Source organism: Taeniopygia guttata, chromosome 17 (assembly GCF_048771995.1).
Source record: "Taeniopygia guttata chromosome 17, bTaeGut7.mat, whole genome shotgun sequence".
Taxonomy (NCBI): domain Eukaryota; kingdom Metazoa; phylum Chordata; class Aves; order Passeriformes; family Estrildidae; genus Taeniopygia; species Taeniopygia guttata.
In genome coordinates, this window is record NC_133042.1 from 3,031,353 (window position 1) to 3,048,793 (window position 17,441).

A 17,441-nucleotide genomic window follows, 5' to 3' on the forward strand; every position below is an offset into this window, starting at 1 on the left:
GACTTGGTAATTGAGCATTCCTCCTCCCTTCTCAAAGTCCTCTCCCACTGACTGAGCAGCTTTCCTGACTGCTTCATTAGGGCATGAACATCATTCATCCATTCACCCCAAAACACAAAAAGTCAGGCAGGACATTGTGTCATGAGCTGTGTCAGCAACTAGGAGGCTGATCTGAGCTCAGAGGGACACATTGCTCCAAGGAAGACTTGTATTTCTTCTCTTATATGACCAACCCTGTCTCTCAATTTAAAAATCAACCAGACAGACACAATTTTTCCCTCTTCTATAACTATTTATTCTTGTCTATTGCCTTATGTCCTGCTGCATTTTTATTGGTCTCTACTAAAGAAAACTTGGAAGCGAAAATGGTTACATTGGCAGCTTCCTCAAGGGGACAGAAAGTGGAGCCAAGAGCTCGGACTGTGAGTTTTAATCTTAACGTCGACACAGATTTACCATGTCCAACTGCTGTCCATGCTCAATGCCACAGCTACAAAGGGTCCCAGGTCAACTCCTGACCCATAGATCCATGAAGCCGTGGAACTGTGAATGAATGTACCTTGCACACTGCCCAAACATATTCCCAGTTTTGATTATTTCAAATGTGAGAGGTTGACTTGTGCTCATTCTTGAAAGAGATTGGAGTATCACTCTAAATCATATCTACAGCCAGCACAAGAATTTCCCCCAGGTGCAGCTCCCCAGCCTGCCTTACCTTCTGCTGCCTGGGAATTAGGACAGCATCCAGCCCCGCTGGCACACTGCTCCCGCAGGGAGGAGACCAGCCCCTCCAGCTCCTCTAGTCTGCTCAGCAGATCCTTAATGTCTGGGGCAGCTGCACAGCCACAAGCCCGGCGGGGAATGTTAATCCTGTGAGTGAAGACAATCTGGTTCCCCTCATTCACCGTGTGCTCCTCGTAGTTCTTGACAGGCTCAATTTCCGCCTTCAGGTCAGCGTCGCCGCTCGCTGTGTCCAGGTCCACGGAGCAGAGGGAGCCAACGGGCAGCTTGATGTTGTAGACATGGTTGAAAACCACAGGCTGGTTATCCTCTGGCAAGGTCACATTCAGCCCAGTCTCCCTCTTCTGACGGATAATTCTCTTGATGAGTCCCCCAGTGACGTGCTGGGACAGCAAAGCGAGGATGACACAGGCCAAGACCCAGCTGGGGAGTCCCATTGTGGTGCCCAGTTCCCTTTTGAGGCTGAAAGAGTCTTAGGTCTCCTTGGCCTTTGTAATCTGCAGCAAAAATTGGAGAGCTAAGCCAAACCAAGCTGGAGATTCTTTTCTTTCCTGGTGTGTTTTTTCCCTAAAAGAAGAAGGAGCAGTGTAAGGGATTAACAGGAGCTACACAACCCAGCAAAGTTGTGACACTGCTCCTGTGCTGTATCCACAGAGAACAGAACCATTACAATTCACCCAAGCTGCTGAGCTTGCTCTGTTGTATAATAAGAGTGGTTTTCCTGGATCCCAGTGTGATTCTGAAGGAAATGTCACCTGACATGAAGAAAACTACTGTTATTTCCAGTTCAGAGCAAATACAGTGGATTGTAGAAAGTTTAACTCTCTCAAGCAGAAGACTGGGGAAGAGATGGCTGCTGAGTCAGAGGTAAATAAAATAAATATGTGTTCTGCTATTTTTTAACCAATGTTAAATTCTGTATTTCCTTCACCCCTCTACTGCTTGAAGGCTGCTCAGTGTTGGACTATGCAAGAAACTCAAGACATTGTCAAAAGGTGCATCAGCACCCCCAGGCTCATTCTATCCCTTTTCTATATGTTTTAAATTACTCCAAGATTGCTGTGGAATCTGAACTCCAGGGCTTGTAGCTCCATAGTAAGTTCCACTGTATGATGATTTCTCAAGAGCATGAAGATAAATGAAACTCTGCAGGTGGAAGATTCTGGTGTCAGTGCTTGTATCGCAGGGATATTTTAGTATAAAAGTAGTGAGACACAAGAGAAGCAGAGACTCCAACAGCAGAGATAGCAATAAAACTACATGTGTAAAAATACCTTTTTAGCAGCCGATATCCGTTTCTATCAGGCATCATTTCCCACTGTCTGATCTTTCCTCAGCTATAGCACAATAACTCGTGTACAGTTACAAGCACCTGGCTGGGCTCTACAGCTCCTCCTGAAACTCATTCCTTTCAATTAGCTCCACTATTTCCTCTTCCTCCTCAGTCTGTGCATGTTCCTTTTCAATGGAGTGAGCCAAGGGAGTGCAAAGACATCCATTGACTTCCATGCAGGACCAGCCCCTCAGCATGTAGAGTGAGGAGCCAAAGCAGTAATGGACTGCCTGAGCAAGCACACCTAATAAATGTCATCTCAGCATTTGTTTTCCTTCCCACTCCCAGAAGAGCTTGTTTTAATGGTTAGATCAGTGACTGTGCTTTCAGTGGTTGCAAGCTATGAAATGCCAGTAATGGAGGAAACAGCAATTTATTCTCTAAACATTATAGTTTTGATGCTAATTTATTTGTCAGATGAGAGACCGGCCTCTTCCACCCTTCTGATTCCCCCAAAGTGGAGGGATGGTTTTTCCCATGCTATCCCAGCTGCTTTTGTGAGGGAATGACTATAACACATCAGACACTTCACTGAAGTTTAGTGGGTTTTTTTAGGGAATGTAGAGCTCACAAAGGGCAAACTTCACCCCTTTTTACTGGGGAATAAATCAGAAGTAAACAAGCAGCAGGGAAGGCTTTTTCCTTGTTAAGGAAAAGCATTCAGCTTTAATGCATTTCTAACACTTACCCCATTTGTTAAAATATTTCTGCAAATCTTGCCTGCACCAGAAGAGATCACAAGGTTATTAATAAAGAATAACAGAGACAGATACGATCCAGGTCTCATTTCTGACTCAATCCCTGAACTGGGTTGCCAGTTCATGAAATGTGTTCAGGACTATATTTGAAGTAGGATTTTAGTCTCAAGCACTCCCACTTGGGCTTTGCAAAGTGCTTCCCATGCAATTCCATGTGCTGCTATGCACTTTTTGCCCCAGGAAAAGGTCATACAACTAAAACTGGTGCCTAACCCTTGAGCAGTCATTGAAGGGACAGGCTGCTTGGCAGATGGATCACCAGTGGAAAACAGAACAAACTGGAGGCAGCTCTGCATCTCATTCTCGCTGAATTTTAGTGAAAGTTGAGCATCCATTTCCTTATGGCTTCTGTAAATCCCAACCCACAGGAAAACTGGCCTTGCCCAAACCAAGGAAGTTGCACTTTTTTCTGCTGACCAATGTGAGTTGACAAATCACTTAATCATGGTATAAACTGTAATTTCTTTAATATGCCTAGGAAATGACAAACCCGCTGTGGCAAGAGCCACTGTCACTGTCACCTTCACTACTGATGAAAGCCACATGGACACCAGGACTCTGAGAGGACACTTGCTGCATTAGAGGCAGCCAAACCTCTCAGCTCATAGATGATACTGGAAGAATTAACACGTCTTGGCTGACATCCTTTCGAAGTTTCTGGAGAAACACTGTGGTGGTCTAGGAGCAGCATTCCATGCCTGCTCTGTGACCCCTGACAGTTTGACAGTTTGTGTGATGTCTGAGCTAATTCATCCCCATCTGCCAAGGGCCCAGCATGGTTAGCTGAGCCCCACTCCTGGATCTGACATCTACAAAACAAGACACCTTCCTCCAGTTCTTTATACATTAGCCATGTTCTTGGCTGGGAGAACAAAGAGGACATCCTTCTCTCCAACCCCAGCTCCTCCAACACATCCAAACAACAGCTCTGACCACAATCGACCACCCAGGAGTAGGAGAGAAATGAAGCCACATTAACTAGCAGTCTCTGTTGTCCCTTCATTTTCCCTCCTCTTCCCTTCAGAGCAGCTTGTGTAGGTTGTATTTTAAACCTTCCTCTTGGAAAAATCCTCTTCATATTTTCTTTGCAGACATTAGCTGCTGGATTGTTTAGGGGCACCTAAAAGTCTTGCAGCAAAAGTTGACAAAAAATGACCCTTCCCAGCATGAGTTTGGCCGTGTGGTCTATAAGAGGAGCTGGTGATGTCTGACGTCTCTCAGGAACTTTGAGAGGTCTATATGACCCAGAGTGAGTTTATTTTTACAAATATTTTGTCTAATAGGGAACCTCTCTCATCCTAATGAGCTATGCCCTCAGGTCTTCCTGTCACCCTCACTACAAAAATCCTGGACACGATGAGGTGGATGATCTGCAAAATGTTCTGCTTGTCATGCAGGACAATAAATCTAGAGCTTGTGTCTTCCCATCTGGTCACTGGCACCTTCCCACCCTCCTTGGGCAAAAATTATCTCCTGCTTCCCGAGGAACAACCTCAATATAAATAAAAAAAAAATGTGTTGTGGCCTCTCACACATCTTAAATATCTGATTAAAAAATAGAGATTATAAATTGAGAAGCAAATCACAGCATCTCTGCAGTACCTGCTGAGGCAAAGGGAGATTCAGGTAAGAAAAGAATTTTCTTATATGAACATTAACTTTAAAAGTTAGATTTTAACCAAAGAGCAGAAAAGGGATATTTCTAGAAAACACTTCTTAAAAACCTGATCACTGCCTGGTGATACACTTAATAATATGTGGTGGAGGTAAGGTAGACTGTCAATAGCACAAAGGGAAAGAATAATTTTCATTTCCACTGCAGCCCTTTCATCTGAAGATCTGAAAGCACATCACAGTCTGGCTGTCAAAAGCTGAAAAAATGTTATTAAAAAGGGTTATTTCTTTGTTTAGACATCCCCCCCTTCCCCTCTCCCCCTCATGGCATCAGAACTTTTTTAGGACCTTTCCATTTAATTAGAAATTTGTTTCTTAATAGGAAATTTTCAATCAATCTTGAAAAAACCCCCAGGAATCCTGACTCCTGGAGAATACTAAGCAAAGGTAATGCATGGATATTTCCCTTCCCCAAAGCCATATTTGCTGGAAAGCAGCAGGTGTGAGAAACTAAATTAATGTCTGCATGCTTTAAAGTCCTGGTGTAGCACTCTAGTCTCTCCTGAACGTTCAGGAGTGGCAGAATTGTGAGATGATTTGTGGGTATGTGGAATGATAAATATGCAGATGAGAGCCCTGTGCAATTTTAATCAAAACAGATTGCAGCAAGGAAGGGATGGAGGTGTTAAAAACTATCTCAGCTGTCCTTCCTAACGAAGGCAGAAGGCTGATTAGATTTGCTCAGACACCCTCTACATGTCATGACTTGGAAATTAGACATGTAAATGGCAGGGAAAAAAGAAAGGGGGAAAAAAAAAGGAAACAATTCCTGTCTAAGAAGATACTTCCTACATTTCAGCAGGAGGGGATCAAATATTGTCAGCACCATATTGGATTCAAGCACATCTTGTTAAAACTGGGTAAAATTGCAGACAGGGAGGAAGACTCAGCTGGAGAAGAGCCAAAGCCCTCTCCAGGGAACACAACAAGGAGCATTTTGAGGTTTGTAAATTGCTAACCCCAAAACAGTTTGCTGTGATCTGTTAACTGCAAGAAGTTCATGTTTCCAGAGTTTCCACCAAGGCGTGATCCGTGTGTTCCCTGCAGCCTGGAGTGCCCAGCAGGGCACTGTGGAGGCACTGACACCACATTATCACTGCCCCCTCTCCTCAGCTACCGCCAAAAAGACAGTGAAGAGCTATGTTACGTGTAGTAGATATAATTTGCGCCATCTCTAGTATGATATATGTGATATTGAATATTTGTTGGAGTATACATGTTTGTATTAGGAGTCCCCCCACCCTCGCAGGCAAAACCTGGTGTATATTGAAACCTGATTTACAGGTAAAAGGATGTGGCTGGGCCAGGAGATGGGGATGGGCCATGGCTGGAGAGACACGGGGGGACCCCAGGCACTGATCATCGTGTGAGTGACCCGGGGTGGATCTCATGGAAATCCTCGGGCAGATACATGGGAATGTTCCCGTAAATTTCATCAAGGGATTCACCAACTCCTGACACTGAATTGTTCTTCTTCATCCCCAAAAAAGAAAATCTCATTACTTATAGACTCTGAATGGAAGAAAAGACTGATTGCTGAAATCTTGGCCTCAGGCGGAATTTTCCCTATAAAACCCACTTGTGCCAGGATGGAGGTGTGTGGGCACAGAGGAAAACCTCTGCTGAGGCTGACTCCTTGTTTCACACCCAGGGTCGATCCCTGGGCTCAGCTCTGTTCTTGCCTTGTGGCTGGCTAGATAGAATTTGATTGCAAATAAATTTTTTTTTTTCATTTTAAATTTGGCTGGACAAATTTTCATTTATAACAGTTATCTCCTGGGGATAGTGATCTGACCTGGACCATTCCCTGCCTGCAGATATGGGGAATGGGGGCATTTTCTGCAAAGAATACAAGCAGTGCTGTTCCACAGGAGTCATAAATGGAGACCATCTGCCAGAGAGCATTTTCACAAGGCAAGGTGTCAAAAGATGCAACCTCTCAAAACCAGAGGGCTGAACTGCTTTTACGAAGAGCCTGTGACTCCTGAGGCTCTGGGAATCTTCTCCAGAAAAAGTGGATTAAATCTGAAGTCACTTGAAATGTTCTCAAAGCAAGGGACTGGGGGGGACCTGGAAGTTTTGACGTGTCAGGCCAAAACATGAATGGCTCTGACTTCATGATCTTCCACTGCTGTTTCCACACATTCATAACAGCAGAAAATAATTTTATTTCCTTTCCAATTCCAACAGGGTGAAGGAATCAGCAGGGATGCTCAGTGTAGGTAAACTACATTAAATCACAGTGGAGAGCAGAAATTCATAACAGTCCTAAGCCATCAGGCCTGAATATTTTCAACAGAAATTATCAAAGCCAAATTGTCGCCCTTTTTTTCCCCCCACCTTTTCTTTATTTATATTATATCCATTCTAGGGAGAGGAATTTTCAGGCAGCTGAATTTAGAGTAATTCAGAAAATCCGCTGTGTTCCCCAAGGCTCCCAGAGAATGTGTGTGAAAAGAAGTGTGGCAATTGTTTCAACCCCAATTAGACCCCACAGACACGAGCAGGCCCTGAGGGTGTGAAGCTCCAAAGGGAAATTTTCATAATTCAGGAATTTTCTTCAAAGTCTTAAATTGGCTGCACAAAGAGGTGAAAAGAGGGTCATAACTTTCACAGGGGACAGGAGGAAGCTGATTGCCTTTTTCTCAATGGTTCTAACAGATAAAAGTGCAGAGTGATAAGCAGGAATCCATCCAAGCTGCAAGTTGAGGACTTACCTTGAAGTTATAGTCAAACAACTTCACTTCTACCTCCATGGCCAGGTCACAAAGAATAAACACTCTGCAAATGCTCTACAGTTTCTAGATAAGAAATCCCACATCTGGGAAGCCCACACAAAATTATAGATCCAGGCTCGGTGACCTCCCTTCAATAAATAGCACTGAAAAAAAAGCCTTTGCCACCCCACCTATGCCAGATTTTCAGACTAAAGCTCTCCCTGGAAATGACAAAGAGAGAGAGCATTAACCAAAATGATATGGCTGGCTGTGGGAGTGCAATGAGAGTGAAAAAGAGGGAAAAAGCAAGAAAGCCTCCTCTGGAAAAGCTCCATGGAGAAAGGGGCAGAGAGGAAACAACTGGAAGAAAGTTTTAAAAGTTGTTTAACTGGAGGAGTTGAAGTGTAGGGGTACAAGTGACACAAATCCACTTTTTCAGTCACAGAAGGGACTCAGTGGTGTTCACAGCCCCACAAGAGGAGCCTCATGGCATCCACATGTGCTGGAGGAAGGCAAAGAGCCTCTTCTCTGAGTTTTTTTTAATTACAAAGGATAAACAAAGCACAGTCCCCTACTTTAAATACAGAAAACTGGGACATGGAGAGGCTGACACTGAGACTCCCAAGCTCCCCAGCTCCTCTGACTTTTTGCTGAGGTATTTTACCCATGCAAGCCAGAGGAAGCTGATGCAGCTTTGCTGAGTCCCACCACAGTGGTTCAAACACCTCCCAGAAGGCATTTATGGCCCTTAAAGCACATAAAAGCATGTCTTCCTCTGGATGTGCCTGCCTTTGTGACTTGAATCCTTCCCATTTCAGGACAAAGCAGCAGTTTGTGTTTGATGTGGGTGAGCAGCCACAGCTCAGGGCTCTGGATGCCCCCGGAGCCACCTGTGTCCCATCTGGTGCTGGCACTGCACATTTCAGAGCAGAACTCTGTGGGACTGAGGACAGACACAACCAAGAGCACTCTGACTGCAAAGGTGGGAACTGCTCTGCACAGTTAATTCAGGATTGACTCCTGGGCTCTCACAAAGGAGAGTTTTCAAGCCCAGAATGCTTCCATCATCCATTCCAAGGGCTTTGCCCATGCCACTGGAATTAGTCATAACAACAAGAGGAATTTTAGATTATCTTAAATCCTATGAGTGATCACCTCAGACTGGTTCAAAGAACTGCAATTAAAACAATGCATGGGTACTTTTTGCCCCGTGCAGCCCCTGAGATCCTGCATTAAATATCACTTAGCTAAGCTGAACTCTTCACTCCAGCTCAGTTTTCACCTTTGGCTCCTAGATGATGTTCCTGTTTTGGGGAAGCTGTATGGTCTCTGTTTCACAGATCCTACTGCACATTTCATTTTGAAATGAAACAACTTGGATGCATTTTAGCCTCCACCCATTCTACCTTGGCTGGAAAGCAGCACTGCCAGGGCTTTGCCAGGGCTGTTTTGGAAGGAATTTTAATTAATTGCTTTGTGTACAATTTAGAATTTAGCAAAGGCTCATATTTCAAAGCCATCAGCATGACAGTGCCACAAAGGGGAAGGAGAAATAATCCACTGAAGCCAACATCCATAAAATGTGAAAGAGCTCTGGTAAATTCTGAATGATAAGCATAAAGGGAGACCCATGAGAGACTAAACCTTCTGTTGTACAGTTACTGTTTTGAGGTAAATGAGCATGATTATTCCATTATAAACTACTTTTGTTTCAGAAGTTTTGTCCTCTTAGCCATGGAAAATCTCTCCAGGTCTATCCTTGTTCAGGATCTCAGAGAGAGAACAGAACTTTCCAAACTAAACAATGAGTTTGGCTCTTATTCAAAGCAGAGTAAAAATTCAGGGAGGTGGTATTATTCCAGTATTACTGGAATAAACTTTGATCAATGAAATACTGAATATATTGAGCAAATCTCATGAATTAAAATAAAATTTAAATCAGCTGGCAGAGATACAGCTGGGAGAAAATGACTGCTGAAAACATGCAATAATTAAAGAGAAGTGAAAAACAGATTATGTGACAAGGTGCCTGCAATAACAGGAAATGGAACCCAGCAATCAAGAGGTGCCTTCCAGTTTCTGGGTCCTACAGACTTCACTGATTTATGTTTCTTAGGAATTACCTGGCTGATGATGAGAAAAGCAAAGAGATGCTCCCTGAACATACCATTGCTATTGCTATTCCAAGCAAAGAAACGAGAGCTGAGGGGAGAGCCAGGAATGTGGGAATGGCACCAAGCTGGGACTTGGGAGAGCTGAGATCATCCCTCACTTCTGCCATTTCAGCCCAGTCAGTTCTCACCCTGATTTCTAGTAAGTCTAAATAAAGTACAAATAACTAAACTTCCTAATTCTGTGTTTCCAACTGCTCTAGAAAGATTCTTCAGTTTACCCCTAATAAAAAGTCTTCCTCTGCTCTCAGTTTTTCTGCATAAACTCTATGCTCTTCATGCTAGAATATCTTAATTCTTTTAATATACGACCTGGATTAGAGGTTGCCCCAAGTGTGTTAAATAAGAGGAGCCAAGTGCCTACAGCTCTTAATAAGGTTTAATCACTGCCACCCTCTAAATAGGTCACAGGTGGGGACAAGATTGATGGTTAAAAGGACAAAAGAGTCCTTTGGAAATGGTACAACCTGGCAGGAGCAGAGCTGCTCTGACACCACCACCATGGTGTTTAGGGCAGTGCTTACTCTTCAGGCCAATTATTTGTAGAATAAACTCAAATCTCGAGGCTTTGCAACATCTCTCTCCAGCAGGTATCCCAAGCACGATGTAGAATTCACATTTACAGGAGCAGAGCCCAAGGAAATGGCATCTGCTGAGGCCTGTGACATCCCAGCTTGCCTTGGCTCGTGTCAGAGCCTTGCAGCTATTTAAGCTGTTGTTTAAATGAGAAGCATCCAATGTGGCATTATGCAATAATTATATATAGGCATCCAGCCTAGGGAAGAGACCACACTAAAAACAGGAATCCAAAGCTCTTAACTCATTTTTGGTAGCACCAGATTTAATAAAATTATCTGCATTAAAAGTGAGTCAAGGTAATTGCTGAGTGACTTAGAAGCATGGTGCAGAATTAATCAGACCACACTCGTAATGTGGTGTTTAATCTTTCATGTAATTTGCTGCTAAATGTGCATAATTAGAAACAAATAAATGATACATCTCAGTGTGAGCCACAGATGTGCTGCCTTCCAGCATGGTTATGAGCTCCTGACTATGGATAATGGGGCTTAAATGAGGTCTCCAGCTTGGGACTTGACAGTGATGCCTCAGGTGTAGCTTTTCTATTTTTCACATTCTGTGCTGCTTTAGTCTGTGGGTCTGAGCTCCATCTGAGGGGATGCTGAGCTCTCTGCTCAGAGCAGGGAGACAAAACAATTCCTGCTCCAGCTGGGCACCAAGGACAAATGATCCAAATCTCAGCCCAGGAGCACAAACACTGTGGGCTGGAGAGAGAAAAACAAGCAGGGTGGGACTGCCTGGGCTAAAGCTGGAATGGGACAATGAACTCCAAGGTGCCAATGGAGCAGAACTGATCCCAGGGAGAGCCCCCGGGAGCGCTCGTGCATTTTGGGACTATTTTGGGTCATCCTGGGCGCAGCCCTGGCTGGGCTCTGGTGCTGCCCAAGGTGGATCCATGGAGGAGATCTTTTTATAAATCCCTGCTTTAATCTGTAGCTCTGTCCAGGCTCTGTTCTGGGGCAGCCTTCTCAAGGCATCAACAGGATATTTCCTTTTGGTTCATTTTATTTCAAGAACTGCAGGAGTCCTTCCTGCATTTCCTTGGAGACGTCCAGCAAAAGTGTGCCAGGCTGGGGAGCTGCTCACCACATCCTGCTCTTCATCACAGGGGCAACAGGAGCTGCATCTTGCCATCCACACTGAGGTCCCAAAGCACCTGGCTGGACACCCACCAGCAGGGATGATATCCTTGGCATATTGGGGCCATCCAATAGTAGGTGCTAAAGGCCTTGAGAGCTCCAAAACACCACAATGGTGTCACTTCTCATCCATCAGGGAGGGATTTGTGCCACCTTTTGGCAGAGGGGGAGTTTGGGGAGCGCTGTGTGTGACCCCACAGAGCCGGTCCCAGCTGCCAGGGCTCCGAGCATCCAACAAAACCCCAACACACAAAGGGAGCTGGGACTGAAAACCAGCCCTGCTCCATGAGTGCATCCCTGTGCCAGGGCTGGCTGCCTCAAAGGGCAGCAGCCCAAAGGCAGCTCCAGCCAGCAGGGCAGGCTGCTTGGGAGCAGAAAATCTGAATTTCCATACGTGTTTCCACCCAGACACTGAGGAGGACATTGGCAAAGTGTATGCCTGGCCAAGGGGAGGTGGATAAAGCACTTCCCTGCAAAGGTTTATTTTGGGTGTGCTGGAGGCTGAATTCCTGTGCTGGAGTAATCCTGGGGATGAGGTCATGTGTTCCCTGAAGGGGCTGCATTGTAGCCTGTGTTAGTTAGCAATGCTTTTTCTCTTATCAAGCATCTGATTAAAATCACAAAAGAAGGGTCTTTAAAAAACAGGATCAGGCAGAATTGAGAAGTGAATAAATAAATTTAATTTGGGTTTTTTTCTCTTTTTTTTCTTTCCTTTTTTTTTTTTTTTTTAATTTTATTTTGCCCGCCAGGAAAAGTGGAGAGGAATAAGATGGGAAAGGGGGAAAAGACACTGATTCCTTGTTCTGAGATGACAGAACAAAGATCTTAATCTATCTTCAAGATTTCTACAGAGCCAGCCCTGTGGCAGGCCAGACACCCATCCATGTGGCAAATGTCACCTGGGAGGGTCACAATGCAACACCCAAACAGCACAAACCATCCCACACCTCTCCCTGCCAGGGTGATCCAGCAGCCACCTTCTGCAGCAGTGAAACCCTTCACCAGAACTGAGCTCTTGTTCCATTATGAAGGAGGTAAACTGGAAATGGACTCCAATTTTTGACTTGAAGAAAGACTTGGCTGATTTGCACTGATCTCTCTGTAAGCACTCAATGATAATGATAAATTATATCTACTGTACTTATTAGAATGACAGTGTTTCAAATCAGTGGTCCCCTATATTAGAAGAAAATATTTCTCTTTGTTCCTCTCATTTTGTATAATTTCATTCAGTATTTCCCTCCATTGTCCTCTCCATTGGATGTCAAAAAATAAAAGGTGTAAAAGTTGTCTCTGTAAAAGAAGTGGAGTCAAGTGGTGATAAATTAACAGGTACAAGTGCTTGAAAGTTTTTCACAACACATATTTGGTCATTGAAAAGTGCCATTTTTCATTTGTTCTGAAGACTCAGCAAGAAAGAAACTAAGAGGGAGTCAGCAGCATTTCAGGAGTTCCTATCCTTGAGAAAAAAATTCCCTGACAAACCTTTTTTGTAAATCTTTGAAACCAGTAATGGCTTAAACCAAATGGTCTGTTGGAAAGAATAACCACCTCAATCATTTCTTCAAAGGATTCTTGCTCCTTTTTCTAATAGAAACCGGAGCAGCCTGGACTTCAATTACTAAGTGAAAATTTATCAAAGTGAACCCTCAATGCTCGTGCTCTCCTGCACCCCAGGACAGAAAAAAGAGAATTAATTTAATGTTCACTCCCACCTCTAAAAGATCAGAGTTGTGCCCATCAGGGAGCAAAACATGCCAGTGCATCTTCAAACACCAAACTGAATTTTCAGGCAGCAAAATACTTCAAAAATACTGGTCCAGGAGCCGGAGGGCTCCTTATTGCTGGCTGCTCTGCCCAATTTCCTTCAGCTTTTCCATCTCCAAGCACTGGGATTCTCCTTTTCCCAAGACAAATTCTGCTTGTTACCCACCAAAGGGTTGTAACCACGGATAAATAACACTCTCCTGCCCCCCAGGATGTTTGGCTGGGAGTCAGCTTGGCTGGAGATGTAAAACAAACAGCTTGGAAGAGTGGGCAAAGAGAAGAGAGCAGAGCTGGGGAGGGGCAGCAGAGGAGACAGACACTGAGGTTTCTCAGGTTTGGGATTTGATGGTGCTGCTCTGGTGTCTTTGACAGCTTTTGCCTCCAAAACGTGTCAGAGCAGCTGGTGGATTTGACCTGTTGGCGCTGCAGGATTCACAGCAGCTAAAAATATGTCTGTGTATTACATTTTTAAAAATCCTGATTTTGTCGGAGGCAAAAAAAAAAAAAAAAAGGATAAGACCATGCAAAGAGGATGCTGTTGAATGAGTACAAGGGAATAATTCAGCCTGGAGAAGATTGGCTGAAGTAATGTCTCACTCATGGTTTATGTTGCTCTTTCTTAGAGGTGCAAAGCCCAGGAAATGAAAAAGCTGCATCTATAAAAAGCAAAGGGTTTTTCTTACAAATTAGATCTATTCCCATTAGGATGTGAGGCGGTGAAACTCTAAATGCTGAGCTGGAAAAGCCAAACAAATGCTTATTTGGAGTAATCTTATTTTTTAGAACATATATCAGCTAACATTTCCAACAGTGGCACACATGTGGGTAAGATTTTGATCCTGGTTCTCGTGCAGCATAAGGAAGGAACAAATTCCTTTTGGATTTGTCCTGCAGGGACCTGTGGAAGGTGATGGATGGGAAGGGGGGCACAGAGCTCACCTGTGCTTTACCACAAAGCCTTGGCTTGTGGTGCTGTGACCTTTCTGGAGAAGATAAAATCTCCTTTATGGAATCTGGGAATACAAATTGCCAGATTGCTTTATCAGGGATTCAGCTGAATGATGGGGAAATCTAAACTGGAATGAAGTTTGAGGTGAACCAATAGGGCAGCCAAGGAACACCTTCACTTTGGAATTAGAGTTTAGTGGAATGGTGAGGAACAGAATTAAGGTGACTTTGCAAAGTGGGAATGAACAGGTCTCCCAATGAATGGATTCCCCAGGCTTGGAAAGATTACATCTCAACAATAAAGGTTGAGATAAAACCTTCCTGAGTGAGAGTCTGTCATCCCCAAGTCTTTTCCATAAAAGAGAAATGGACCCATGTGATTGCCATCAAACCTTGTGCTCTCAGCAGAGATTCCAGAAAGTGTCCACAGCCTTGGGGTTAAAGGTGTGGTCCCATGGTTAGACCTGAGGACTGAAACTCGGGCATCCTGCTCTGAAATTATTCCATAAATCATCTGCTGTGCCTCTGTTTAACCTCTGGTAAAACCTCACAGGGGCAATGTATGTCCCTGTGAATTAAATATTCTAAAGACCTCACAGGAAAGGTGCTGTTAAATCCTCATTTCCATAATACAACATCTTCCTGAGGAGTGCTGTAAAGTTGTCAGAAAATACATCATTAAAAAGCAAAGAGCTGGAATGTTATCCCTGCAATGTAGGAGAGAAAGGGGAAATCTGCAGAGCTGCCCCAGCACAGGGAGGAGCTGGAGCTGCTGCAGAGATGCAGAGCAGGGCCAGGGGGATCAGAGGGATGGAGCAGCTCTGCTGGGAGGGAAGGCTGGCACAGCTGGGGTTGTTCACCTGGAGAGGAGAAGCTTTTGGGTAATTGCAGCTTTCCAGGACCTGAAGGAGCCAACAAGAAAGATGGAGAGAAACTTTTTACAAGGGCTTGGAGAGACAGGATAAGGTGGAATGGGTTTAGACTGACAGAAGACAGAGAGAAATAGGATATTGGGAAGCAATTCTGCCCTGTGAGGGTGGGCAGGCCCTGGCACAGGGTGCCCAGAGCAGCTGTGGCTGCCCCTGGATCCCTGGCAGTGCCCAAGGCCAGGCTGGACAGGGCTGAGAACACCCTGGGACAGTGGGAGGTGTCCCTGCCCATGGCAGGAGTGGTAGAATGGGATGAGTTTTAAGGTCCATTTCAAATCACGCCCTTCTGTCATTTGATTCTCTGAATTTTTTTGTTCTGAAGAAGAAAGTCTGACCCATGTGCAGCACAAATGCACAGAGCCACAGGAGTGCCTGAAATTCTGGGTAGCAATAGAAAACTGCAGCCTTACTCTGAAGCCAAGAGGTTGTGCCAGGCCAATTACCAGAATGAGAAGATGAATCCATGGAAATAAATTGTAAGGTTACCAAAACCCACAGAGAAAGACACCAGAGAATTTGAGAAAAATCTGCAACTGACCCAAAATGCACAGGTCCAGCTCATTCTCTTATATCCTTTGAAGGTCCTTTCATCTCTGGAAGTTTTATGGGATCTGAGGGATCATTCCCACACATGTGCACGATCCTCCTGCACCTTGGTGTGCCAATGTTTGCTGCTGTTACACAACCCAAGTGATTCACCCCTGTGGATGGGAAGTGCAGGAGAATCCTTCATCCAGCTCTGACCACCGAAGGAATTTTACACCAGCCACAAGAAAAAGCCTGGTTATTTTATAGAGCAGATCATTGAAATGTGTTGCATATAAAGTAAAAAAAAAAAAAAAAAGAGAAGCAGCATTACAAGAAGTAACCATGGGAGAACTCACACCAAACCCAGCTGGTCTAACTCACAGGGACTGGGATGAGGCAAAAGTTAACAGAGAATTCAGTTTGCCCTTGGAACTCAGTTTTTGTTAAGGGCTCAGACACTTGAGCATCAATTTCTGGAAATGGGAGCTCAGAAAAGAGAAACAAAACAAGCAGGTCAGTGGGGAGCTCTGGAGCTGCATTCAGGCTCCTGGCAGGGGGCACAGCAATCAGCCAAGTGGAGAATTTGCTACAAACTCGGGAGAGGGGGAAAAAAACCATCTGCTACATACTTTTTTCTCACATCTGCAAAGCAACTTCTGTTCTTGCTGTAGCTGTCAGAGGGGGAAGAAAAAGCCCATGGCAGATACAGCCTGGACAAAAAGTGTGGATTAGAAACAGCGGGGCACACCAGAAATGGGAACAGCAAAGACAACAATGGATTCAGAAAAACTGGCGCCGTTCTAAAAACAGAAGCAGGGCTGTAGAAATGGGTCACATCCAAGGGACTCGTGGAAAGCAGAGTGGATGGGTCACACCTTCCTTTTCCCTGGTTTTTAATCACCTGGCTATCATGGCCAGACACATATTCTAAATGCAGCTACTGAAAAGGGAATACCTTTCTCACACCTTTGCATCTGGGTTTGAGTTCAGAGCAGCAATTCTTGGCACTTCTGCTGAAAATGTTTTTCCACTCTAGGACTGATTTACAAATATAAAGAATTACTTAATCCTTTGCTGCTCTATGAAACATGTATACTACTAATTTTATAGCTGGGTAAATAAACCAGGAGCATATTAAGGCCACATGAAAGGAGGGTGTGCTGCAGCTTCCTCTTCCTTCATATGAAGTTGCGTGCTGAGCATTTTCAAAACCAGGGTTGCAGAAACACCTGGTTGCTGCCTGAACCCCCTGTTTGCATTTCCAGCACAGGAGTGACTTTTACCCATCCCTCTCTGAGGACACAAGCAGAACTCAGGGCTGCTGAACAGGGAATTGAATGCAGGCCATGGCAGAGCTGCCACAGACACAGAAGCCTCAATTAGATCCTTCCAATATTAAAAAAAAAAAGCCCTTTCACAGCAAAAGCAGCTCCTGTGCATAACCTCCCAGCAGAAACCACTCCTGCCTCTTAAGTATGTCCTGTACCTTTTAATAAAGCCTTTGCTAATAGCAAAAGCATTTGCTCAGGCTCTTGGCTTTTCCCTGCTCGCAGCAAAGACGCGGAGCTGGAAAAGATCTACAGTTTTCTAAACTTGTCTTTGGAAAGTTTCTCTGCCAAGTTACACTTTGTCAGGAGCTCATTATTTTCTGGAGGCTTCGCTTTGAAATAGTTTGAGGGCTTTGCTGATGCAGTTTCAGACCATGAGGTTCATGTGCTCGCTCGATGAATCACAGCAACTCGTGTTCCTTCCACACACACAGCTCTGCTTCATTTCCAGGCCCTTATCCATGATGTTGCTTCCAAAACCACCTATAAATTTTCCAGAGCCCATTTCACAAAGTTCTAGGTGGTTTTGGGATGAGATGGGAAGAGCAGAAATTCAAGACTCCTGAATTTTCTTCCCACTCCTTTCATGCCAAGCAGGAGTGGCTGAGAACAAAGGAGCAGCTGGTCCTGGAGATGGAATTTGGCCAGTGTAATTTTTCTCACAGATTCATGATTTAGGTATCAAACATCATCTTTTTTACTGAAAATGAGAGGCAGGAAATAAGCCATCGATACAAATCAATAAATATAATAACAATAGGCAAAGTAATAGCTGGTCTGCTATAAAAAAAACAGATGCAAATTTAACACATAAACCAAAAACATTGGT

The 17,441-nt window shown here is 44.3% G+C and overlaps 1 protein-coding gene across 3 annotated transcripts in view; it reads right to left on the reverse strand.

Moving 5' to 3' along the window:
• The window catches only part of TNC (tenascin C), a 73,112-nt gene that overhangs the window by 47,101 nt on the left and 8,570 nt on the right, over positions 1 to 17,441 (reverse strand). For 2 of the 3 annotated variants that reach the window (XM_030286562.4, XM_030286559.4), the window contains exon 2: positions 716 to 1,308. In XM_030286562.4, the coding sequence (XP_030142422.4) occupies positions 716 to 1,178 (463 nt within the window). In that variant the 5' untranslated portion in view covers positions 1,179 to 1,308. Of the gene's footprint in view, positions 1 to 715; positions 1,309 to 17,441 lie in introns of those variants that run through there. The other variant, XM_072936557.1, reaches the window with a different exon arrangement.